Source organism: Pungitius pungitius, chromosome 1 (assembly GCF_949316345.1).
Source record: "Pungitius pungitius chromosome 1, fPunPun2.1, whole genome shotgun sequence".
NCBI classification, from domain to species: domain Eukaryota; kingdom Metazoa; phylum Chordata; class Actinopteri; order Perciformes; family Gasterosteidae; genus Pungitius; species Pungitius pungitius.
The window spans coordinates 2,799,620-2,823,092 of record NC_084900.1 but is presented as its reverse complement, the minus strand read 5'-3'; the positions used below and the strand labels follow the sequence as shown (position 1 = coordinate 2,823,092).

Below are 23,473 nucleotides of genomic sequence, written 5' to 3'. Positions count from 1 at the left end.
TTGGGCCGGCATCGCCTGCTGTGCCTCGTCCGCCATTCTGCCAGGTTGGGCGCCACTGTACGGTGTGGGTTGGTACGGCTCCGGACACAGGCACTGAGGTTTTATTGTTTTCAGTATTTTGTTCCTGCTCGCGATGACACGCCGCTCGCTCGGTCGGTCTCTCCCTCTCTCTCGCCCCCGTCTCACTGCTCAAATAGGGGAGAGCACACACACACAATTATCCCCAGCTGGTTGTTATTGTTTTCACCTGGCACCGTTCCCCGAGCCACTCCCCCTCTCTCCCCCCTGCAGCCGAGCTGAAACCACGCCCGCCACCACAATAATATAACAAAAATTAGTGTCATATATATATATGCTGCTTACTGTTCTGAATGCAAAATCACCTTGAAACACAAGCTTTTTGTTCTTGGTTATTTTGCAGTTGCTTTAACTTGCTGAAAAGTCACATTTCCTCCCCTTTCCTCACAGCTTTTGGTGGTGAAATACGCTGCAGGGAATTTGGACTTTTCGTGTCTCAATGTTTCTGAACAGGCCCTCCATCCATCCATCCATCCATCTTCAACCGCTTATCCGGGGTTGGGTCGCCGGGGCAACACCTGAAGCAGGGGACCCCAAACGTCCCTTTCCTGGACACAACAGAGATATAATCTCTCCACCTTCCCAGCTGGACGTGCCAGGAACACCTTCCAAGGGAGGCGTGCAACTCCACCTTCAGCCGCAGCGTACGGGTGAAGAAGCTTGATCCGAAGATTTTAAACCTGTCGGGCAAAAAAACAAGCAATGTCCATGTCCAACAGACGTGCACACACGTTCAGTTCTAACTGTAACCAACGCACAACGCTGATGGCAATAAGCTGTTTGTGAACAAATAAATAGGGCTGCGAAAGGCTGATGGCTCATTGTGGCTTGTGGTGACCTCGTCACACAAGCCACAAGTGGTTGGATTAAGTGTCAAGAGGTAAACATTATTTTGTGTGAGAGTTTACACAGCGGCTGCTGGCGTGTCCAGGAGAAGATCTCCCCCTTCGTACGCTACCGGGGCTCTGCAGAGGACCTCTTTTAGAAGCTTTGACCATCATAAAAAAAGTACCACACAAGTGTCTACAAGGACACAGAGTAGTTGTCAAATTACTTTGCGTTAAGCGTCTCGTTGACTTTTTGGTGGCAAAGTTACAACATCAAATTTGAATCGAGGCGCAAACAAATAACCCGAAACAGCACTATTCATTATTTCTGAATCCTAATGCCGGTCTTTACTTAAAAGTCCCTTGACAATTTTATTAAAAATAAAAAAAATCCTCCCTATTCTCTTATTTCAAATGCTGGGATCAGCAAGGCTCTTCTTTATACCGCCAGGTGGAGCCAAAGTGAGCAGAGGGAGGAATGCTGAACCAACAATAATACCTGCTCACCTGTAACAAAGGTTCCATTGGAGAGTAAATAGCAACTTTTATTTAAAATAGGTACCAGCCCTCACATCTTAAAAAATGTAAACACATATAATGAAACTCTTAATAACTATATTAAAATAAGTATCTCCTTTAATGATTCATGACGTGATGATGTCATGACGTTCTCAAGCATGCACACAGGCACGGGGTCAATGCACTAGCCGCGCACAACATAATTTCACTTTGATCTTGGGATTCTGTAGGCTGTGAAATTCTTTCATTCCTTAGACATTAAACTGTGTAGTATATCAGTATATATATCCATGATAACGTCTTTCACATTGAGATCTGATGTTTTTTCAAAGTGTTTGTTTCATTCATGTGTTAATTTCAGGTGACTCAGTCTTCCAAACTATGCCTCACGAACAGAAATATAAAAATAAGACATTGCTCTCTGTGAACGCACACACTGCGGAATGCTGTGTGCTTGCACGGTGATGCCGTCCACACTGCCCTCAAATCTGACTCCTGCAGTGAGGAGGAGGACGGTGCCTTGGAATAAATGCAACTTGACCTGAGTATTCCAATCATATGTTACCGTTTGTTCATTTTATTTTACTAGATTTCAGAGGATTAAACATTTGTCCCAAAGACAGAAGATGTCGTACCGTGTCAGTAGGGAGCAAAAGTGGGAAGGCGGGCTTTTACTCAGAAAGGTTGCATCCATAATCATTGCGCCTATTTGCTTTGTCATCACACCCTCATACATCCCCCACTTGAACCCTACAGCGACCTTACCTGCAAACGGAACTGCAAACAATGTCACCATGAAGGACGCCCCCGAGTTCAAGGAAGACACGGACCAATCCGTCGACCTTTCTTTGGCAGTGCAAGAGAATGTTTCCCTTTTCCCTCTGTTGCGTAACCCTGAGTTTCGCCATGGCCTCTTCCCTGTAAATACACAAAGAGTTTGATCAAGTTTTGCAAATGACAACCGGTGACATAACACACCAGCATCCCGCAGTAATTACTATAAGTGGAGTCTTCGCTCTTTGCAAAATGATTAATATCCCGAGACTCTGCGTAGATGCCTGCTTCAGTGATTCCTCTACCTGTGTGGGCGGAACAAGTGACTTTGACCAAGGCACAATGGCATTGTGAACATGGAGAGTATAGGTTTAATAATAGCTGGGGAACATGACACACTGCAAGAAGTTTCTCACCCCAATTAGTCTAGTGTTGAGCCTTCAAGCGGGTCTTTCTCAGACCAAAGGGGAAACAAGTTGACATAATTCCTTTATCAAAGAAAAACCTCAAATGAAATAGCCTCCTTAATATAATTTAGTTTAAAGTTGGAGAAAGTAAGAAATTCTCATAATACTTTATGAAGCTCAGCTGTTCATCAAAATAGGAATCTTATTCCCGTCCTCTAAAGTTAAGTAGTAGTTTCAGGTCAAACATAATTTGTTTTTAGAAGCTGAGTCATGCTGTGTTTCAAATAAACGAGTTTCTGCCACAAAGTGAGATGTTGCAATGCTAAGAAAAAACATCTTAGCGGATAATATTGTCACAAATTCCATACTTTATTAGTTTTCATCCTGCATCCTGCCTGCTTGTTACTGTAAGGGACTGCAATACCTGGTGGACTGGGAAGGTTAATGTCCTAAGGAGCGTAAATGGGTTCCTGCTCACAACATTTTTGATCACTCCCTGATCACAGACTTCCACCAGGCTAATCCGGACGTCAAAAGCCGTCCTCAGAGAGGAAGGTTCTGTCTCAAATTCTCCATCGTATTAGTTTTCATCCTGCCTGCTTGTTCAATTAACTCTACTGTTATTCCAGAACCTCTCATCAACACAAGATCATCTTTCATTCTCTTCACCTAGTCCTCATGCCCTTCCCTCCTGCAGCCCATTCCCTCATTAGTGCCTCACTTTTTAGGTCCCCACACTTACACATGCCCTATGCTAGATTGTCTTATGTGCTATTGCAAAGCTTGCCAGTGTTTTCCTAGTTTGTTCCTGATGTGCCTGTTCAGACCCTGTTTGCCTGACTACTCAACCTAGGATACTCGCGTACCCCTTTTTGGATTTGTTTGCTTGTTGGACTGATATCCCGGCTTTGACCCTGCCTGAACACGGATGAAGGACTTTACTTGCCTCTGTGTTTCCAAGTTGTGCTTTTCGGTTCAAGTACCTGTGATCCTTACATATCTTTTTGTGTACACACTACTCAGGCGTGTGTGTGTGTGTGGAATGATAGGAGGGGAGGAAGCAGTGGGGAGATGGGAGGGGAGGTCTTCTCTGTGATGGTATAAATATGAAGTGTCGCAGTGTGTGAAGTTAAAAAAGGAACATTTCATCCATTGACAACAGCTCATTCATCTGAAATAGAAGTAACCCGTGTGAGTACAATAGACTTAAATTCTAAATGGCATACTGATTAAATGTTGTCATATTTTGGTATCATTTAAGGCTTAGTGATATCTAGAATTTGTATTATGATTTGTTACACTTCAGGTTATTGCTGTGGATTTCCTTTCTTTCACTGCTTAACTTCCGACTCATCCATGATTATTGTATTTAGATCAAAAGAAACACCATGCCTACTCACATCATTAATTATAGGTTAATTTAAAAAATCATATTTCTACATCTTTAACAGTCTATATTTCTTCTGAATTATTTTCAAGAGCAGTTGCTTTGCGGAAAACAAAAGACGCACATCGCCTCTATGTCTCATGCAGGTGCCTCATAAATGGCCTCAGTAGCTCAAAGAAAAGAAGACCCTGACATAGTGCCATGCATTCAAGACTTCTTTTTAATCAGTAAATAGACAAACAAGTTCATTTCACGGTCTGAATTGGCATCACCGGAATACATGCTGATTTCTATTTTCATTCAGTTGAATTGTAACTTTATTAAATCAATTTGAAATAACACAAATTACTCAATAAACCATGTGTTAATTGACATGGAGCTGAGCAAAGTTAAGATAAATCGCCTTAGTTGATATAATTCAAGTCAGTGTTAGTCAAGACCGAAGTGTTGTTAGTGTCCTACCAACTACATAACAGAGTGGCTTATTTTAATTAACAAAGCCAGCTAAGTCGGTTTTGTTGCAAAAAAAATTAATATACCAAACAGCAGTTTATTTTGAAAATACACTTTAACGAGTGAAAAGTCTCACGCCGTCCATGACGCAGCTAAACAAAAGGCCAGGCGGAGGGTGGTACTTCAAAGCTCACTGGGAGTGACCGAGCAGCGGTATTGGGGAGAATTTAAGATTTTCTTTTGTTTTTAAGCAACGGATGCAGGTGGAACAAAAGCAGATCGAATCATTAGTCCAATTAAGACAGAATTAAAACCAGCTCAGTGTAGTCACACACTGCGCTCTGCATCTGCCAAACTGCTTGTTCCTCCCTCTATGAGAAAAAAACACTTAGCAAGATCTTTGCGACTTTACATCGTCTGCTGCAAACTAAATACACACCTCTTCAGACTGCAACTTGACTAAAAACACTAACATAGTGTAGCACTTAAATTGAACTTATAATGGCTCTCATCTATAGCAATTTGTAAATGGGCTTATTTGATGAAATTGCACTTTCTTGTGTCTTGTCCCTCTGAGTTTGTATCTTTATAGTTGAAATTCACTTGTTGTAAATTGATTTTGATAAAAGCGTCAGCTAAATGACATGCAATGTAATGTGGCTTATTGTTTTCTCATCCCCCCCCCATTCACCCATTCGCAGTGAGACGTGCCGATGGGCCAGCTCACGTCTAAACTCGGGTTGGTCCCTAGTGAAGTCAGAAATGGAAATTTCCAAGTTCCTCCAACAATTGTTGTCTCGGACAATGATTCAAGGTTTGTGATTTTTGCTGCCGAGACCATTATCCCTTCTTCAACATCTGATTTAATTTCCTCAAATTAGGGTCCACCTTCGGGAAAACTGGTGTTTCCTTTGTTACACAGTTAAAGACATGTGTGTCTTTTAAGAGTGACTGGAATGAAACGAACAAAGTCAAAGTTAACAAATATATTTTTAATCCTGCAAAGTTATTTTTATGTGACAATCTCAGTATCCAGCAGCATTTAGTGGCCATTCAAGGTACTGCAGCCCAAGAAATTTGCAAATTACTGTAAACATTTGTTGCAATATTTGCTGTTTATTCACAACATCTCCTACTCAACAGTGCATCTGAGCATCAGGGCTCCAGGACAGAGCTGCGGAGGTCTTCCGTCTACAGCACGATAGACCTGGTGCCGCAGCTGGAGCATTATGACGTTTCACTGCCAAACCGTCAGATGAGGAGCCGTCCATCTCTTGAGGTTCTACGCAACTCATACGGGGTCAGCGTTCCACCTCGCACCTCAGCAACTTGCGCCCTTTAATCAAGCAGGGCAATGATGTCAATGTATTTCCCTTTCCAACCATTGACCATTTAAGAAGGCTTTTAATCGTGTAAAATGTATTTTTTCAGCAGGCAGAGGAGGATGGAAAGGTCCCCGATACAGAGTCAGGAGCTGTGAGTGCTCCAGAAGTCGGACAGGAAGGCTCACAAGCTAAGGAGAAAGAACCCATTAGGTTTGGCTGGGTGACGGGAGTCATGGTGAGCAGAGTTGTGTTTGGGTGGAGGACACACGGCATTTCACCGATGTTTTACTGAGGTGCTTTTATTGAACTTTTGTTACAGATTCGTTGTATGCTGAACATTTGGGGAGTCATCCTATTCCTCCGTCTCTCTTGGATCACATCCCGGGCCGGCATTTGTGAGTTCATTCATACCGCCCCCCCCATACATTATCCCCCTTTAATTCCTCTGTTCAGTGGGTGAACCACTTCATTGCGACACTCTCGTATGACTTTAATAGATTTACCTTTAAGCATTATGTTGAATGAGAATAGTGTGTGCACCTTCCAGGTTGAGTCTTATCTTCGAAGTAGGGTAAAACCATTACGTTAAGTAGTCTCCCTTCTGTGAGAGGTGTTTTGTTTCCATTGTCTCATAATCCGCCCATACTATCACAAGGTACAATCGAGTATAAAAGCCCACATACTCACTGTCTAAAGGCAAATTCATGTCATGTGATATCTGAAGCTTATATAGTTGAGAAGGTGCGTGCATGTAAAGCCGGGAAAAGATGGAAAAACATGCCTGTTGAACCCCAAACTTGATGTTTTTGAAGATTAACTATTGTCTCATCTCAGTGTTGACCTGGGTTATCGTTGCAATGTCCGTATTGGTGACCTCAATAACCGCCCTCTCCATCTCCGCCATCGCCACCAACGGGAAGGTGATCTCAGGTCAGTCGCTTGCTTTGTCTCAAAGCTGTGCACATTTCACAACACAATAATTTGTTGCTTAGCAATTTTTCCCTTTTTGTGGGGGATTCAACATCCTTTTCAGGGGGGGCGTATTTCATGATCTCCCGTTCTTTGGGCCCTGAGATTGGTGGTCCGATCGGGGCAGTGTTTTCCTTTGCCAACGCCCTGGCTTGTGCGCTTAACACAGTGGGCTTCGCAGAGGTGGTCCGCGATTTGATGCAGGTAATTAAGGCTCAAAATTGTATGCGGGATGGCAAATTTTACATTGACGCCCAAGGATAGAGCTACTTGACGAGACAATAGGCTCCTGGTCAAGCCAGACGTTAAAATATGCAGCGACATCCAGTGTTTAATCTAAGAACTTCAACGAACATACAGTACCATTTTTAAGAGGTATGCTAAAATCATGTGGTAGTTTATTTTGATTAACTCACAGAGGGTCATTTAGATGTGGCCAGCGGGCTGCAGTTGGATCACTGGTCATAGTTTGGCTGCCATTAGGATTTGATGGTCCGAAATGAATAAAAGAGTATCGTAATATGACATTTAAGTGTGATGTGAAGATCTTACATTTGGTTTCTTGTGTTTACATGAATAATTTGACGTTTAAATCTAGGAGTTCAATGTCGTCATGGTCGATGCAGTCAATGATGTCCGTATTGTGGGCGTGATCACGGTGACTGTTCTTCTGTTTGTTTCATTGGCCGGGATGGAGTGGGAGTCCAAGGTGAGCACATACCGACACACCGTACTGTATTCACTACCTTATTAGTCATGTGTTTATTTTCGTTATTTTTTTCCGTCTCTTATTTTTTCTCTCTCTCTCTCTCTCTCAGGCCCAGTATCTATTCTTCATGACTCTCTTGGTTTCGTTTGCCAACTACATTGTGGGCACAGTCATACCCCCCAAAGTAGAGAAACAAGCCCAGGGCATCTTTGGATACAGTAGTATGTTCAGGCTTATTGGGACACACTGCCTTTTGAAATACAATATTTCAGCATAATTTTTAAAGAATATATACTTACTGTTTTTTGGACTTGTCACCAGGTGATATCTTTGTGGCAAACCTAACACCAGACTGGAGAGGGAGTAACTTTTTCCAGATGTTTGCCATTTTCTTCCCTTCGGCCATCGGCATTCTGTCTGGGGCCAACATCTCCGGAGACCTCAAAGTATAAAGCGAAAGAATAGATGCTTTTTACATAGCGGCCGCCAACAAGGAACACACAGATGTTGAACCTGTGTGTTGTTTCCTTTTGCAGGACCCTGCTACCGCCATCCCCAAAGGGACCCTCATGGCCATTTTCTGGACTACAGTCAGCTACATAATTATCCCTGTGACCGTCGGTAAGCTACTACTATTCAGCAAGCTTTTGTTTTGAGTTTGTATGTCTCATTTTATGTAATTTTCTGGACTGGTAGGGATTATTCAGGGTGTTTGATCGTTTGGGAGGAGAAAGAGGAGAAGATTCAAAAAATGGGCTTAAAAGCAAAGATATCGCAGACTCTTTGCCACAAACACTTTATGACATTGCACCCTTCAAACCTTTTCTTAACTTACAATGCCGCCAATATGTAGTCACAATGGCCAATCAAAGCCAATAATATCCCTAAAACATCCTTTATGCACTGTTTATATTAGATGCTATCGCTGAATGTGTTAATAAAGCAGTGGCAGTAAACAGCCCTTTCTCTTTTAGCGTGTGGTCTACAAATAGTGATGCGAAATATGAAAGAGAAACATGTAATCCTTGGAGTTCAAAAATTTCCAGAAACAAAACAGTAAAGGTGTCCAGTTTTCCGTCAGGACTGTAATGTTGACACCTTCATTCCTTCCCAGGAGCATGTGTGCTGAGGGACGCCTCCGGTAATATCAGTGACATGATGACGGACAACAACACCGACGGCTGTGTGGGTCTGGGCTGTGCCCACGGCTGGAACTTCACAAACTGCATTCAGTTAGAAAACTGTCAATATGGTCTGAACACCAATACGAAGGTATCATTCAATCCCAAGTTATAGAATAGAAATATAGACGCAGCTTACTTATTTTGTAACATAGGAACGTTTTCATGCTCTGTTAATAAGAAATATGATCATGTTAATACTGCGATGGTGACTTTTCCGACTAGGTACTGGGCCAACTTTCAGGGTTCTATTACCTCATCACTGCTGGTGTCTTCGCTGCCAGCCTGTCGTCCGCCCTCGGCTTCCTCGTCTCTGCCCCTAAAGTCTTTCAGGTGTGAACCCAAGACCCTGTTTTTTTCCAAATTGTGCTTCTTTGTACAAAAATCTACAATTCTGTAGTGGAAAGATTAGCTTTGATAAGAATGTTCGTAGTTAATATGTTTTTAATGCAGAGTCAAATCTGTGGATACGAAGAGACATTAGAAAGTCATATTTATGAAGCTGTAACTTAAAAGCTGTAGAAGTGATCAAGGTTAGAACAATTGTTCTTTTAATTGCTTCATATCTACGCTAACAAATGTTTATATGCAGGCTAAGGTAACCCCGTGCCCGCATTAATGAGCTTCTGCGTCCTTGCCAGTGTTTATGCAGAGACAACATCTACCCATACATTGGATTCTTTGCAAAAGGTTACGGCAAAAATGATGAGCCCCTGCGAGCTTATTTGCTCTGCTACGTCATTGCGGTGGCCTTCATTCTCATCGGTAGGTGTGATGTAGCATTGTTGTTTTATTAATTCACACATTTGTTTGAATAAGCCTACAATGTATTTTTTTTTTCCCACCACTCTCTCCTTCGTGGTTACAGCTGAGCTGAACACCATCGCTGCCTTGATCTCCAACTTCTTCCTGTGCTCCTACAGCCTCATCAACTTCAGCTGCTTTTACGCCTCCACCACCAACTCCCCCGGTGGGTAACCTGTTGGTCATGACCTTCTGGGGTGTCCTACTTTATCTGGTCTCAATTAGTCTCAATTCCCCCCCTTCAGGTTGGAGGCCGGCGTTTCACTACTACAGCAAATGGACGGCTCTGTTCGGAGCCGTGATCTCCGTGGTGCTGATGTTCCTGTTCACCTGGTGGGCGGCTCTCATCACCTTCACCATCATCTTCTTGCTCTTCGGCTATGTCAACTTCAAAAAGCCCAGTGAGTGCCGAACGGACCCGGCCGGCCCCAAAAGGCAACGCCCCGCTTCTTCTTCTGACACCTGACTCGTGTGTGTGTGTGTGTGTGTGTGTGTGCGTTCACAGCGGTGAACTGGGGATCGTCGGTGCAGGCGGGTACATACAACATGGCTCTGTCCTATTCAGTCTGGTTGTCTGGTGTCGAGGATCACGTCAAGAACTTTAGGTGGGTGACGTTGTGTTTTCTCCAGTCACGCGCTGGCATAGTGTCTTCTGTTGGTCTATCTGTGTGTGTGTGTGTGTTTGTATGAATCTATTTCTGAGTCCCATGTGTGTTCCATCAGACCACAGTGCCTCGTCATGACCGGGCCCCCGAACCAGCGGCCGGCTCTGGTTGACTTTGTCGGCTCCTTCACCAAACACATAAGCCTCATGATCTGTGGAGACATCATCATGGTCAGTCCTTCTCCACCTCGACTGGTATAGTTTCTCGCAAAAAAAGAAAATGAGAGAGATGATACACGTCCATTGTTGAATATCCGACTCCTGTAGGAGCAGGACAGGCCGCATGACGCCACAGACATGTTGGTGAAGTGGATGAACAAGAGGAAGGTGCGCTCCTTTTACAGCCCGTTCACTGCCGACAGCATCCGAGAGGGAGCTCGACACCTGCTGCAGGTGAAACATCTGCATGAGTTTAAAATCGGGGCAGAGGGCACAATTATCCGACCATAACCTCTGATCCAGATGTTGTTACTTCACTCCTTTTCTTCTCCTTTGTTTATGAGGACACGCCATCTATTGAGTGCAAAGTATTATGACCAATTCTTGTAGGAATACCTCCAAATTTGCATTCTTTTAAACATTTTACTCTCATTTTCCAGGCTTCTGGTCTTGGCAAGCTGAAGCCCAACACTCTGGTTCTGGGCTTCAAGACAAACTGGAGGGAGAGTTCACCTGAAAGCATTGAAGATTATATTAACACCATATAGTAAGTGTTGCTAAGCTAAGATCCAGTGTCTCTAGGAGCAGGAACAATACTTGCTTAATTGCATCCAGGTTTCTATTTCATAACTCAACTTCCTTTTTTCTCCAGCGATACCTTTGACGCCAACTACTGCCTGTGCATCCTGAGGATGATGGACGGGCTGGATGTCTCTGAGCAGTTGGATTCTGAAGGTTTTAAATTCAGTCCTTTACCGTACCTTTCATGTTAATTGTATCTCCATGGTTTCCTACACCTTAACGTATTTGAACAATGGTCAAATGAAGAAGAATGTTCCGCCTCTCCTCCAGTGAACCACGCCTTTGAGCTCGATGAATCTGCTGAAAATGAGGAACAGAAATCTCCGGAGACGGAATCGGGTCAGCATACTGTATCACTCTACACATTACAGCAGGCTTTTTTTGTACTACTGCTTACGCCTCACTCCTCTGCCACTCCAGCCGACGACCTCTCTGACGGAGGCGACGAGGCTCAGAACAAGACGGTGTTTCAGAACGACCAGGGCAAGAAGACCATTGACGTCTACTGGATAGCCGACGACGGAGGTCAGATCCGATCCCGCGCATGTGCGATCACCGACGCGACGGCGCGGTATTGAAATAGTTCTCCCTCCTCTTCTTTTCGTTTCAAGGTCTGACTCTGCTGGTTCCGTACCTGCTCACGAGGAGGAAGCGCTGGCACCGCAGTAAGATCCGTGTCTTCATCGTGGGAGACGAACAGAACATGGAGGAAGGCCGCAAAAAGTGGGGGTTTCATCTCGTCGAATGAATAAGAAATAACAATAATTCACACCGAAAAGGTCTTGGTCCTGTCCCTGAGCTAAATCGATAACAATAGTAATTTACATTTAGTAAAGTGCGTTCGTAGAAAGAGATTCTGCCGAGGCTGTGATTGTTGTTTCTTTCCAGCATGATCGCTCTGCTGAAGAAGTTTCGCTTGGATTGCAGCAACGTCACGGTCATAACGGACAGCGAGAGGTCTCCCAACACCAAAAAGTAGGTCCCGAAAAACAGTGTTTCTTCTGAAGGGGACTCTTGCGGATCGCTCAGCTCACAAACAAACCTTCTGCTGTCGTTTTGTAATTTCCCCACATTGACTTCTGACCCTCTGCTTCCGCCGGCTCTTCAGCCTCCGAAGGTTCGTGGACAGTGTCGCCCCCTTCAGGCTGCACAGAGAAGAGCAGGAAGGCGACTCAGTCAGCGGGACGAAGCAAAGCACCCCGTGGAAAATATCAGAGAAAGAGTTTGAGGCCTTCAGATTAAAGGTGTGTGTGTGCATTTCGGTCAACCAAAATACTGTCGCTGGTCCTTATTCCCGTGTTAATTAGAGGCAATGAAGGGTTAAATTCATGCTTATCGGCTCCCCCCCCCTTTACAGTCCGAGAATAAGGTGAGGCTGAATGAAATCATCCGGAGGAACTCTCAGCATGCTGCCCTCGTCCTCGTGTGAGTACACAGGGAACAAAATCCGTCATATAAAACATCCAAATGTTTCAAAATCATACAAAAGAACCTCCAAACAAATATATATACTAATATATATTTAGTGTTATAAGGCAAGAAAATTCAGTGCTCAAATGATGAAATCAGTTTCCTGTTTTAAATTCTCAAGATTTGCCACTTTTATTTTTATTGAATAACTTTTAAGAGGCGTGCGTTTTCTCAAAGGAGCCCAGCTTTGGGGTTGCCATGGTTCCTCATTGCATTCTGTCTGGGTTTAGTCTTTTCATTCATTCATAAATAGTATCCATTTGGGAAAATATCTACACAACCCTCTATCAGCATCAGGAGATGAATACACGCACTGAGCCCTCGTTTTAGTTCCCTGCAAACCACAGCCTCATTAGACTTTCCTCATATGCTTTTTCACGGTCACGTCCATGTAAATGTTCTTTTTGTTTTGGTCTCCCAGGAGCCTTCCTGTGCCGCACAGAGACTGCTCCAGTGCTCTGTACATGGCCTGGATGGACACTCTGACCTGCGGCCTCCACTGCCCAGTGGTGCTGATACGAGGAAACCAGCAGAACGTGCTCACCTTCTACTGCCAATGAGTCCGGACTCACATGGATGGACACTAGATCGAGCCCCACTAACTTATAGAGTGAGAAGAAAATATGTATTTGTGCAATAGGTCCCAGGGAAGGGTTTAAAAGTTCTATATCTAATATATATGTGAAGACGACGCCAATGCAGACGCTCGCTGAAGATCATCTTCGGGATGTCCCCTCTTAGTCAGGAAGAGGGGAGGACTCCGTCGATGCCTACAAGCGTACAGAGATACGAGAAGCAGCCACATCCCAAGAGAGGGCCTCTGAACGCGGGCCTGAACTAGTCTGAGACCAGCTGCGGACTTACTGTGCCATGTATCACTTGCCTGCGGGAATAGCTGCTTTTGGGATGCTTCTCTAACCCACGTTTTTCCTTAAATTGAGGCTGTTCTTAGTCCTTGTTTTGAGAAATTAGCCTCTAAAGATAATTTCTTCATGAAGCAAAGAGATTAGAATGATTGCTATATTGTAGTATTATATACAAAGTTTTATTTGAAACATTTTAATCTAGTGCACAGAAATGTTGCTGCAATGAAAGATATCCATGACATGTGCACTTTAATGCGTCAATGCAATGTCACATTTGATTTAATGCACAAAGAAATCTGTCATTCATGATTCAAGATGATGACTCATAATTTGCCCAAATCGTGATTGCCAGTGGATGTCTGCTGTAAAGGAAGTAGTCGGTGAGGATATTGTACAAAGATTCTTTGGTGACTCATGGTGTCGGTTTTCCCTTAAAATATCTAATCATTGGTGAGACGGTGCAAATGTCTCCTTTTCCCAGCAGCCGCGTTGGCTTTTCATAGCAGGATGAACAGGTGTAATCGGGCCGGCATGCACAACACAAAGGCCACGGGACCACCACACCTTCAATCAAACACACCTGTGCTGATGTGATGACACATCAGCGAGGCTGCTGGGAAAAGGGCCGGTGGAATGAAACTGAAGAAAATGAACTGTCACGATATCTCATGTGTGTGAATATATGAACAAAGATCATGTACAACATTTATTGCATTTTAACTGTGAGTGATGTAACAAAAATGTAACTTGGGTGATGGTAACTATAAATATAACTTCATCAATATACTTACTGAGCCAGATTTCAACACTTTGTATGATACTGATGAAACCTCTTTTGAATAAACTTAATCTGTGGCCAATAATTTATTTGTGTCCTAAAGTGAATGACAGAAAACACAACAGAACACCGATTATGACCAACCATCCAGGAAGTCTAGGTGGTACAAGACGTTTAAATCAAGTTCAATTTAAACAAAGTTATGAATCTAAACTCCAACAAACGTAAAATAACCAGTCTCCCTGACAACAGTTTAGACAAAACGGTGACGGAAAACCACTGAACCACTACACCAACGAGATGTTTCAATTGGTGGAGGAACACCGCATACAAAAAGAATTGTCTGGAAACATGCTGCAGGAAGGGATCAGCAAGCAGGCAAAAGCCAGAGTGAATGAGAGTGGTATATATACATTTGTATAACCAGTTTATTCATTGCAAGTGCTGAGAGGGAAAGGCCATGGTATGAGAGCTGAAGTGTTCCACACTGATGAATGTCCCCAGCGTCCTAGCTCTAGAGACTAAACAAAGTAGGTCGTATGTGTGTAACCAGATTTGTTTTCAAGTGTTGGGAGGGCCAGTCCAACTGACGTGTCTTACATGGATTAGATGTCCCCAGTATCCTGGCTGTAGAGACTCAACAAGGTGGTCAAGGTTTCTGTTGACGCCACCAATAACTGAACTCGGGTATAAGAACTGCCTCGTTCTGTTGGGGGGGAAGGAGGTTCATGACAGTCTGCAGAGCATGTAGCTGTTGTGACCTTTCTTCCCTTGCAAGTAAATAAACGGAGAAAGACATATTCGACTCGGAGCTTTTGTTTCTTACTTTACGATTGTCTGTGCAAAATCTTCCACCACAACGGTCTCCCCCAAACCTCCCTCTGCTGGAGCAGGCCTCTCCTGTGGCCCACGCAGAGCGCCTCCTTCCAGCAGGGGGCGTCCCTGCTCCATCACGCCAGCTGGCCCTGGGGAAGCTGCTGCTTCCATTGGGCCCGTGTGAAGATGCACCGTTCCTCTGGCTGGTGAGTCCATGTACATGATGACCTCCACCTGGTTTAATGCTCAAATACACATCCAGGTACAAGGACCAAATAGACTGTACTTCTCTTTGAGTGAACATTACATCATCTTTCATATGAACGTTCACACCATTCGTTGTTTACAGAAATCAAGACAAGTACAGAGACAGAAGTCAAGTGACTCAATTCAGCTGAAAAGGGAAAGACTGTTGAAGATCTGACAAAGCTTGGTGTAAGAGAAGCGTTGAAGACAGGTTTGTGTTGTCCAATCAGAAGACACACCTGCACAAGGGGAATTTCAGTAGGAAACCCAGAAGTTGTAGGTAAAAAGCCCCTCCCTCCCTTAATGTGAGCCAGGCTATCATGTGCTTACAGACAGGAGGAAACGCATCCATTCCAACAAGGTCACACCCCGAGTTTCTGAAAAGCTCACAAGGTGCAGATGAAAGATTCTCCTACAACACCGTCCGAGCTTCATGTAAATGCTGCAGTGCTCTCCTGCAAACCCAAATGTAAAAAAATCTCCTCTACAAACACACACACTAGAAGCTTCATACGAGGCGCGACATGCTTGACTCGGTGCATTTGTGTAAACCTCTCGTTGCGCCTCGCACAGACTCCGGAGCAGTCGCACTCATCGTGGGATCATGCAAACATCCCCTATGCTGGAAACTCCGCTAAGTATCTCACCAAATGAAAGGCGCACTTAGAAAAACACACAACCCCTTACTCGTGGTCACTGGCCATTTAGGTATCCAAAGGGGAAGTAATGCAACATGTAAATCAGTACCTTCGGTACAGTACCTCAGTACCTCAAGTATAAATACAAGTGCATTTTGTTGTTGTATTTATTTCTCACTGCAGAACATCATGGATGGAGGATGGAAGAACATACTTTTCTTTGGTTTGTACTCTCCCTTAAAGTACATTTAAGGGGTAAAAACAAGTCGAGCCATGTGCTTTTTTTTCATGCTCATGTTTTTCTCACTTTTGTCTCTAATCCAAAGGGAGCGTTTGTATGCTGTTGCTGTTCCCTCTCCAGGCGGGTAAGACGATATGTGTCCATACGTGTGCTGCGCTGGCTTCCTTAAAACATTAGAACATGTAGAACTCAGAACATTTAGAACATTTGAGAAAAACAAATGTAACTAATAGTTTCAGAAGAACACGAATCCCCAAATTAAGCTGTAATTCATTATTTCATAGGTATTCAACCAGGTTCATTTATGATCGTCACGGATGATTCAGACCAACGTGAAGTGTAGCGTCACTAAAATGAGAGAATGGTGCTGAGTGGAACCTTGTTTTTACCAAACAGCCTCCTCCACCTTTGGGTTCATCCTCATTAAAGGGGAGTATGACTGGCTGGGTGCCTTGAGCTACTGCAGAGCCCACTACCAAGACCTGGCCATCATATCTGCTGAAAAGAACGTCACCACGATAAACAGCCTGATGGCGTCTTATCCCACGAGGCCCGCGTGGATCGGCCTGCGCGACGACGTCGACGGCTGGAAGTGGTCCCTTTCGGGCGTAGGGGTCAACGCGAGTGCGGGGGAGCAGTTTTGGGGCTGGCAGAAAGGTCAGCCGGACAACAACGGGTCGGACCAACGCTGCGTCTCCATGACGGCCGACGGCCTCTGGCGGGACAACAGCTGCACGCTCGTCAATCTGCCCTTCGTTTGTATCATCGGTGAGACCATGTGACCATGGAGCCATTAAAAACGACCACAAAAGTGGTTTCAAGACCGCTAACCAATTCCCTGTGTGGATATTCATTTTGAGGTCATTGCGCGCTTGAGTATGTAAGTGTTGCTTGACCTGTCCGTGTTCCTCCTCCACGTAGAAGACAACAAGAATTTACACGCCCAAAATCCATACGTGCTGGAGTTTGAAGGTCTGAGCTGGGTGGATGCCCAGAAGTTCTGCAGGCTGCACTACACGGACCTGGCCAGTGTGAGGAATCTCAGCGAGAGCCAGGACATCCAGCAAATGATGCAAGAACCCCCAGTGGTGCCGGAGGTCTGGATCGGCCTGCACCGGGACTCCTGGATGTGGCCCAACGGCACCAACTCCTCCATCAGCAGGTGGTCGGACGGACAGCCCGATAACGCCGTCAACCCCGAGGCCTGCGTCAGTGTGCTAAACGGGACGTGGAACGACACCTCCTGCAGCGCCAAGATGTACTTCATCTGTCAGGGTGAGTCCCAAAGTACTCGGGTACCGATAACTAGCCCTGCTGCAAATTCCAAACGTCACCAACTGGATTCAGTAAGAAGAGGAAGGGGATCCTATAATGTTCTACAAGCTTTGTTTGTTCATCATCTTCCCTACTCACCCCTCCCTCCATCCTCTTTGTAGGAACCTTCACCACCACCGACCCCCAACCGGGTGGGATCCCAGCGGGGAACGGTACGAGTGGATTCACATCAACCACTATTTATCACGGGAATGAAATACTCACTAATAAAAGCAGGGTTTTTAAACGAGCTAATCGCTGGTTGTGGGAACTGTTCCCCCCCGCCCCCCCCCCCCCCCCCCCCACCAGTGGTGCAGAGAAGGACCACCGTGGTGAAGATGGAGCTGATGAGTAACTCGGACCTGGAGGATCCAGCCGTCGGAGACGACCTCTTACAGCAGGTGGGACGCACAGATATATTTTTGAATATCACGTGAGTGAAAGAAAAAAACTTGTTTCATCTCGTTCGTTTGACAGATCGCGGCAGCTCTCGAGTCGAAGGGCGTCACTGACGTCACGTTGACCTGGAGGACTTTAAAGAAAGAGCCCCAACCAACCGAGAGAGGTAACGACTGTGAGGAGAATAGACGGCATTTATCGGAACACCGAGGCGCGCTGACACATGCGGTCGGAATTACAGACGCATGGTGTGTGTGTGGTTTTTTTTTAAATGTTGCACCTTTATTGGGATTCAACTGCTTTGTTTTTTTTATCCACAGATACGTTTGGACGGAAAATAAACTAAAATTGTAAAATGGAAGATTTGAAACCGCGACAAGGACGTCTTTCACCTTTTTTCCCTCTTTGTTACCTTTCAGTAAACAAATCTGAAATCAGCAATTACCAGAAACTTGATATACAATTGTGTTTTAGTGTGTTATTATTTAAATAGGTTTTTACTAGATTGTCATTGAGTTCTTTATTGATCAACATTTCTTTTAACGTGGGAAAGCTTTCTTGATTTTGAGTTAAATTACTATCAGGTATTTCTTTTGAATTAAAGTGCGTTGCAATAAAATGCATTATTATGATTATTAACACACAGCGTCATGATCATCCACCGACTCACTCAAATGAACAAAGGTGTGCGTTAGTTCACCTGTCTATTCATTGTGTAAATTTGGTTAATCGAATCCAGCTGGGAAGCATCGACCTCGACAACTAGAACTCTTCAATTTGACCGAAAGATCATTCGAGCAGTTTTGACACAACTTTACAATTTACTGCAGACTATTTCTCTTTGGAGGAAACGTTATTCGTTTTATATGAAAATAAGACATGTTTCAGAGCACGTTGTAAAATAGTATCTTTATTTAAAACCTCAGTTAAAAGTATTTTATTTGATCAATTAAAATCAACAAATGAATTTAAATTGCTAGCAACATCAAGCTCTTTCTTAGTCTCTTAAATTTAATTTAAAAGTTAAAATGAGCCTTAACCGATGACTGGAGAGTGAAAAGTCCCTCTGTGCTTTAAAGACATGGTGCAATAGTGACGCTGCCACTTCAACAGGCAAAAACATGTTAAAACAATGGTTGCTTTACCTTTATTTTATTCTTCCTAGATGGAGGCAGAAATAACAAAATGGGCATCAGCAATTTCAAGTTACATTTAATGTTACGATGTGTTGCCCGTAACATTTCACTTTTCAGTAAAAAAGAATATAAAGATAATTGTGAAAAAATTGACGTGTGACGCTTGCATTTTTGCATCCAATTAAATCACGTGCAACTTTCTGAAAAAGAAATGTAAATATACAATTTTAATGACACAATAATCACTCAAATAAATAAATGGCCCTCATGTTCAAACATGAATTGTAATTAAATGGGATTCCTGATGTTTGAATGCCAGAGCTTTAGTCATAAAACCAATTGCTATTAAAGAAAAAGATTAAAAAACAATCCAAAACGTACGATTTGATGGGATATTAATAGGTGGTTGTTTTAATATTTTACTCTACTGGGTAAAAGTAGAAAAACAAAAGACTGGTTCATCAGACTGCAGATGTGAGACTTTGTGACACTATCCTTTTTGGAAGTTGTGTAAATGCTTTTCGTTAAATTTGTGGTCAAATCCATAATCAAAAGGGGAGGCCGCGCCTGCGTTTGAATCTCCAAACCTTCACATTTAAATAAAGTGCAGGACTCCAGGGTGGAGGAGCCGGACAGACAAAAGCGACATTCTTTTCACAATGGTTGAGGAAACTGTTTGACTTCACCAACTGTTGTAGTTCCCTACTGTGTCATTACGTTGTTACGTCAACAGGTGAGTATTAAAGCGTTTGGCTTTTGATTGGAAGGTTAAACACGTGACAAATTGTGGGCTCAGAAAAGGAGGAGACATTTATAGGAAACATACTCTGTTACTACAAGTGCAATCACTGAGCGGAAGGACTTGACTTTCATTTCTGCGTAAACGTGACTTGAGACTTGTAACTGTTTGTCAATTCGATGGTATCTGTTATTGTTGTGCAAGGCGTTTCCTCTCAATCACCAAAGAGCAGTGACGTCCAACCCAATTATGTACGTCACATCTATGGTTCAAGAATGCACAGCATGCAGGAGGTGTGACTTAAAGATGTTCATTAATAGAAACCTCAGGCCCATTTGTCATTCACCCACCTGCTGGAAGTCAAAAAGGTAAGAAGATTTCAAGAAACCTTTGCTGTCTCTATTGTAATATATTTTGAACACGGTCACAATATCAGGCTTTTATTTCTTGAAACAAAGTTGTGTTTTTTTTTTTAAACATTTGTATTATTATTGGTAATGTAATTAAAGTAACTTGTTTTGTGGTGCGTGTCATTAGGAATCTGAAAAACCAGTAAAAAAATAAAATCGGAAGAGATTCAACCGGAAAATAGTGAACATTACAATTACATAACAGTGCAGGCAAATGAACATCATATTTTCAGTCAAACCGCGCCACCTCAAAAAAGTGAACAGTGATGAAGTGGTTTATAATTTGCTGTTAAATCTGACCATAATTTTAAAAACAATTTAATAATGGCTTTTAAATGAGCTATAAAGCTTTCCAAGTCATTGAGAAAGGGGAATAAAACATCAGTTCTGCTGGGACAAATGCCGATTTACTGTTCCCAGATCTGGAGTCATCTGCAACTATTGGTTTATACGATATGATTAAACCTACACAACAACTTCTGTATAGCGGTGGATGATGTGAATGGCAATAGCTTTCTAGAGATCTACTTACAAAACAGCCATTGTGCAAATTAGCATTTTCACGTAGTGAAAACCTTAAAGAAAAGTCAAGCTACGGGATTATCATGATATGCACTTATTGTAAGTCTCTTTGGATAAAAGGGTCAGCTAAATATAATGTAACATAACATGGAGTCTTTTTTCGTTACCTCTTCAGGAATTCCGCTGGTCCACTTTTTTCTAGCAGAAAAGAAGAGAAATAACAGAATTTGCATCCTCCTCCTGATGTCTGAGCTAACCACCATGGAGTGGACACATCAGAACATAATTTGTTTTCTAAGGTCAAATTTTGGTGAGCATTTGCAAAGAAATCCAGATGCTACCAACACGCAACTGTTCTCTTTTTTGGCGCTGTTGAACGCGTACCTTCCTCAGTCCTCCCTCCTGATGTCTGAGTGCCAACAGATCCTTGGACCCCCCGATCCGATCGACGGGGGCCCCCCCTTTGAAGAAAGAATGAAGCCATTTAACATCCTCATCAAAATATCGGATCAATGCTGTTCGATTGACCCAGTTTCTGCACAGTGTTCTGTGCAGCTCCTGGCTGAATATGGAATTTCCAGGAGTACCACAGTGAAGAAATTGATCAACTCCCTTTGTGGAGATCACCCCCAAAAATATGTGCTTACGTTCATCAAAGATTTACTGACAAACAGAAAAGTTGGAGGAAAACGTAAAAATAAGTTCTCAAGGTTGATTGAAGACATAACGGATGAAGAGATTTTCTACCACGCTGTGTCCGTCTTAAAAACTGCGTCAGATAAATTGAGACAAAACTCAATTTACCCCCAAACCCTGGCTCAACTCTATTATATCAGAGGAGGCAAAAACAAGTACAACCAAGCAGAAAAATGGGCAAAGACAGCCATTGAAAGAGCTCCAAACAACTCCTACGTGGCTGACACTCTCGGGCAGGTTTACAAGAATCGTCTGAGGAAGGAAGCCAGGACCCTGGAGGACACAGAACGCATGGGGAAGGAGGCTTTGAAAGCCTTTGAAGATGTGGAGAAAAAAGCAGAAGGAGAGGAGGGCCAGGACATGATGGAAATGGCTGGTACTCTAAGCATATCTAAGACCTTCAATAACCGAGGTCTTTTTGGCTTCATTCAGGTGGCACAGAAATTCTTAACAAAACTTCCTCGACAGGAACGTGGGCGTTACATCCAAAACTTAAAAATGAAAATAGAAGCTAAGTTTGACTTTTTTGAACGTTACCTGACCTTCTCCCAGCCCGACGAGACATCCACAGAGCCCAATTACTTCTGGGAGGACATTGTACTGTGTTACGAAAAGTACACAACAGAAAAGGCAGCTGAGTCCGTGAGCTTCCCTGGTCTCCTGGAAGCTCTGAACCGTGGTCTTTTCACATCAAAGGGACGGCGTGCGGGTTTCGTGGAGGCCGAGCTAACGGTGTCGGATTTAGAGAGAATCCAGGAGGATTTGAGGACCGCCTACGAGGCCGATCCCGACAACGTCCAGGCAGCGGAGAGTTACGTCCTGTCCAACATCATCTTGGGCCAGGAGATGCATGACTCTCCTAAGCTCACCCCCCTGAGTGAACTCCAAGCAATAATAAACCGATTGTTGGAGACAGGGTCTAAAACCCCTGAACTTCACCTCATGGCTGTGCTGTTGTTCTGGCCTGACGAAGAGCCTGAAACAGTGCCAGATGAGGAGGACGAAGAAGTGGAGCCACCGGCCACGGAGGATGAAGAATCAGAGGACGAACTCCGGGAGTTTGACACCAGAGACGAGGAAGAAGAAACAAGCGCAGAGTCAGAACAGTCTCTTGAGCTCCTGTCTAACCCCGACATGAAACGCTATGTTGCTCTCATGGAGAAGGCCTACATGACATCCGATGCCAAGTACCATCGAGGCCGTTGCCTTCTGCCTCTGTTTTTTCTGGGGAAGGGCTCTGGACTGAGCAGATGGATCCATAAGTCAAGGTTGGACAAGATCGTGGAAAACGAGGTGAATAACGAGCTGGCTGCCGAAAGCATTGAAAGTGCAAAGGAGAAACGGAAGCTGTTCAGTAAAAAATGGGCCGATGGGGATGTCTGGCAAATCCCGGAAATTCAAGACATGCTTCTGCCAATCCAGGTGGAGCTACCCAACTCTCCCACAACGCCACAGAAGCATGAAGAAGAGGAAGTGCTCGGCTACGCTCGAGCAAAGAAAATAAAGGTTAAAACCAATCGTGAGCCAAATTCATCACCGTGCCCGGTGCTTTTCTATCTTGGCTTCACCATTCAGGGTCCTGTCGTCTTCTAAGTGGGGACACCTGGACAGGGATTGATGAAGAACTGAGATATTTCTGTGGTGGATTGACCGAAAGAAAACATTGTCGTCCCCACAAGTACCCTGGAAGGACTGCTACTTTAAGTAATATAGAATGATGAAAAAAACTGTTAAATTTACCCCAAACCATGTAGTTATTCTGTGACTTTGAGGCAGTGCGTAAAGTAAAGAGTAAACCCTCAGGGTCAAATCAACTCTTCTGCCATTTTTTTGATTTTTGTTCAAGCTCATGTCCAACAAGTCAAGTTGATTTTATTGTTTTGCATTATTGAATCATGTGGGCGGTGGATGGGTGTATGACATTTTTTAATTTGGTCCTTTTTTTATTAACTATGCTTGGACTTACTTTAAGGGTATATTTTAAAAAAAATCTGATTTGTCATGAAGATATATTTCTGACTTTTTTCCCCCCCTGATCATATCTTTTAATTTATACTAACTTAAATCTACATGCAAATAAATATTGATTGGATTACATTTTCCTCATGTGCAGTTTACTGATATTCAATGAGCTGTTGGTTGTTTTCAAACGTATTGTGTGTGTATTCTAACATAAATAAATATTTAAGAAAACTTGGTATGAAAAGGTGTTTGGAAATAATTGTGCTGTTAGGGTTAGGGTTAATAAAATGTATTAAAGTTTAAAGTAAAAAACAAAATTACAGATAAAGTTCTCAGACTGTGGTAACTCAAATTCAAACAGTAAATATGATTTAAACTACAAAACAAACTAATTTAACTAAC

The 23,473-nt window shown here is 43.4% G+C and overlaps 1 protein-coding gene across 1 annotated transcript; it reads left to right on the top strand.

Annotated features, from left to right (window-relative positions):
* The first annotated feature begins 3,742 nt into the window (after positions 1-3,742).
* LOC119222881 (solute carrier family 12 member 3-like) lies at positions 3,743-14,025 on the top strand. The gene is made up of 28 exons (XM_037479854.2): positions 3,743-3,796; positions 5,147-5,259; positions 5,589-5,745; positions 5,877-6,005; positions 6,090-6,165; positions 6,605-6,700; positions 6,804-6,943; positions 7,338-7,448; positions 7,558-7,669; positions 7,770-7,894; positions 7,985-8,069; positions 8,563-8,720; positions 8,855-8,962; positions 9,271-9,394; positions 9,498-9,599; positions 9,679-9,834; positions 9,939-10,038; positions 10,157-10,268; positions 10,365-10,490; positions 10,697-10,803; positions 10,909-10,991; positions 11,109-11,177; positions 11,259-11,363; positions 11,450-11,561; positions 11,727-11,813; positions 11,947-12,082; positions 12,196-12,263; positions 12,730-14,025. Exons 2-28 carry the CDS (start codon positions 5,159-5,161, stop codon positions 12,866-12,868), a joined length of 3,024 nt encoding a protein of 1,007 aa, XP_037335751.2. The 5' UTR covers positions 3,743-3,796; positions 5,147-5,158; the 3' UTR covers positions 12,869-14,025.
* Positions 14,026-23,473: the final 9,448 nt, after the last annotated feature.

Excerpts from the sequence above, each read along its gene's own strand:
- LOC119222881 (XM_037479854.2), top strand. The coding sequence starts at position 5,159 with ATGGGCCAGCTCACGTCTAAACTCGGGTTGGTCCCTAGTGAAGTCAGA. Across the intron at positions 7,449-7,557 it reads GGATGGAGTGGGAGTCCAAG|GCCCAGTATCTATTCTTCAT; the intron begins GTGAGCACATAC and ends TCTCTCTCTCAG. Across the intron at positions 10,804-10,908 it reads GATTATATTAACACCATATA|CGATACCTTTGACGCCAACT; the intron begins GTAAGTGTTGCT and ends TTTTTTCTCCAG.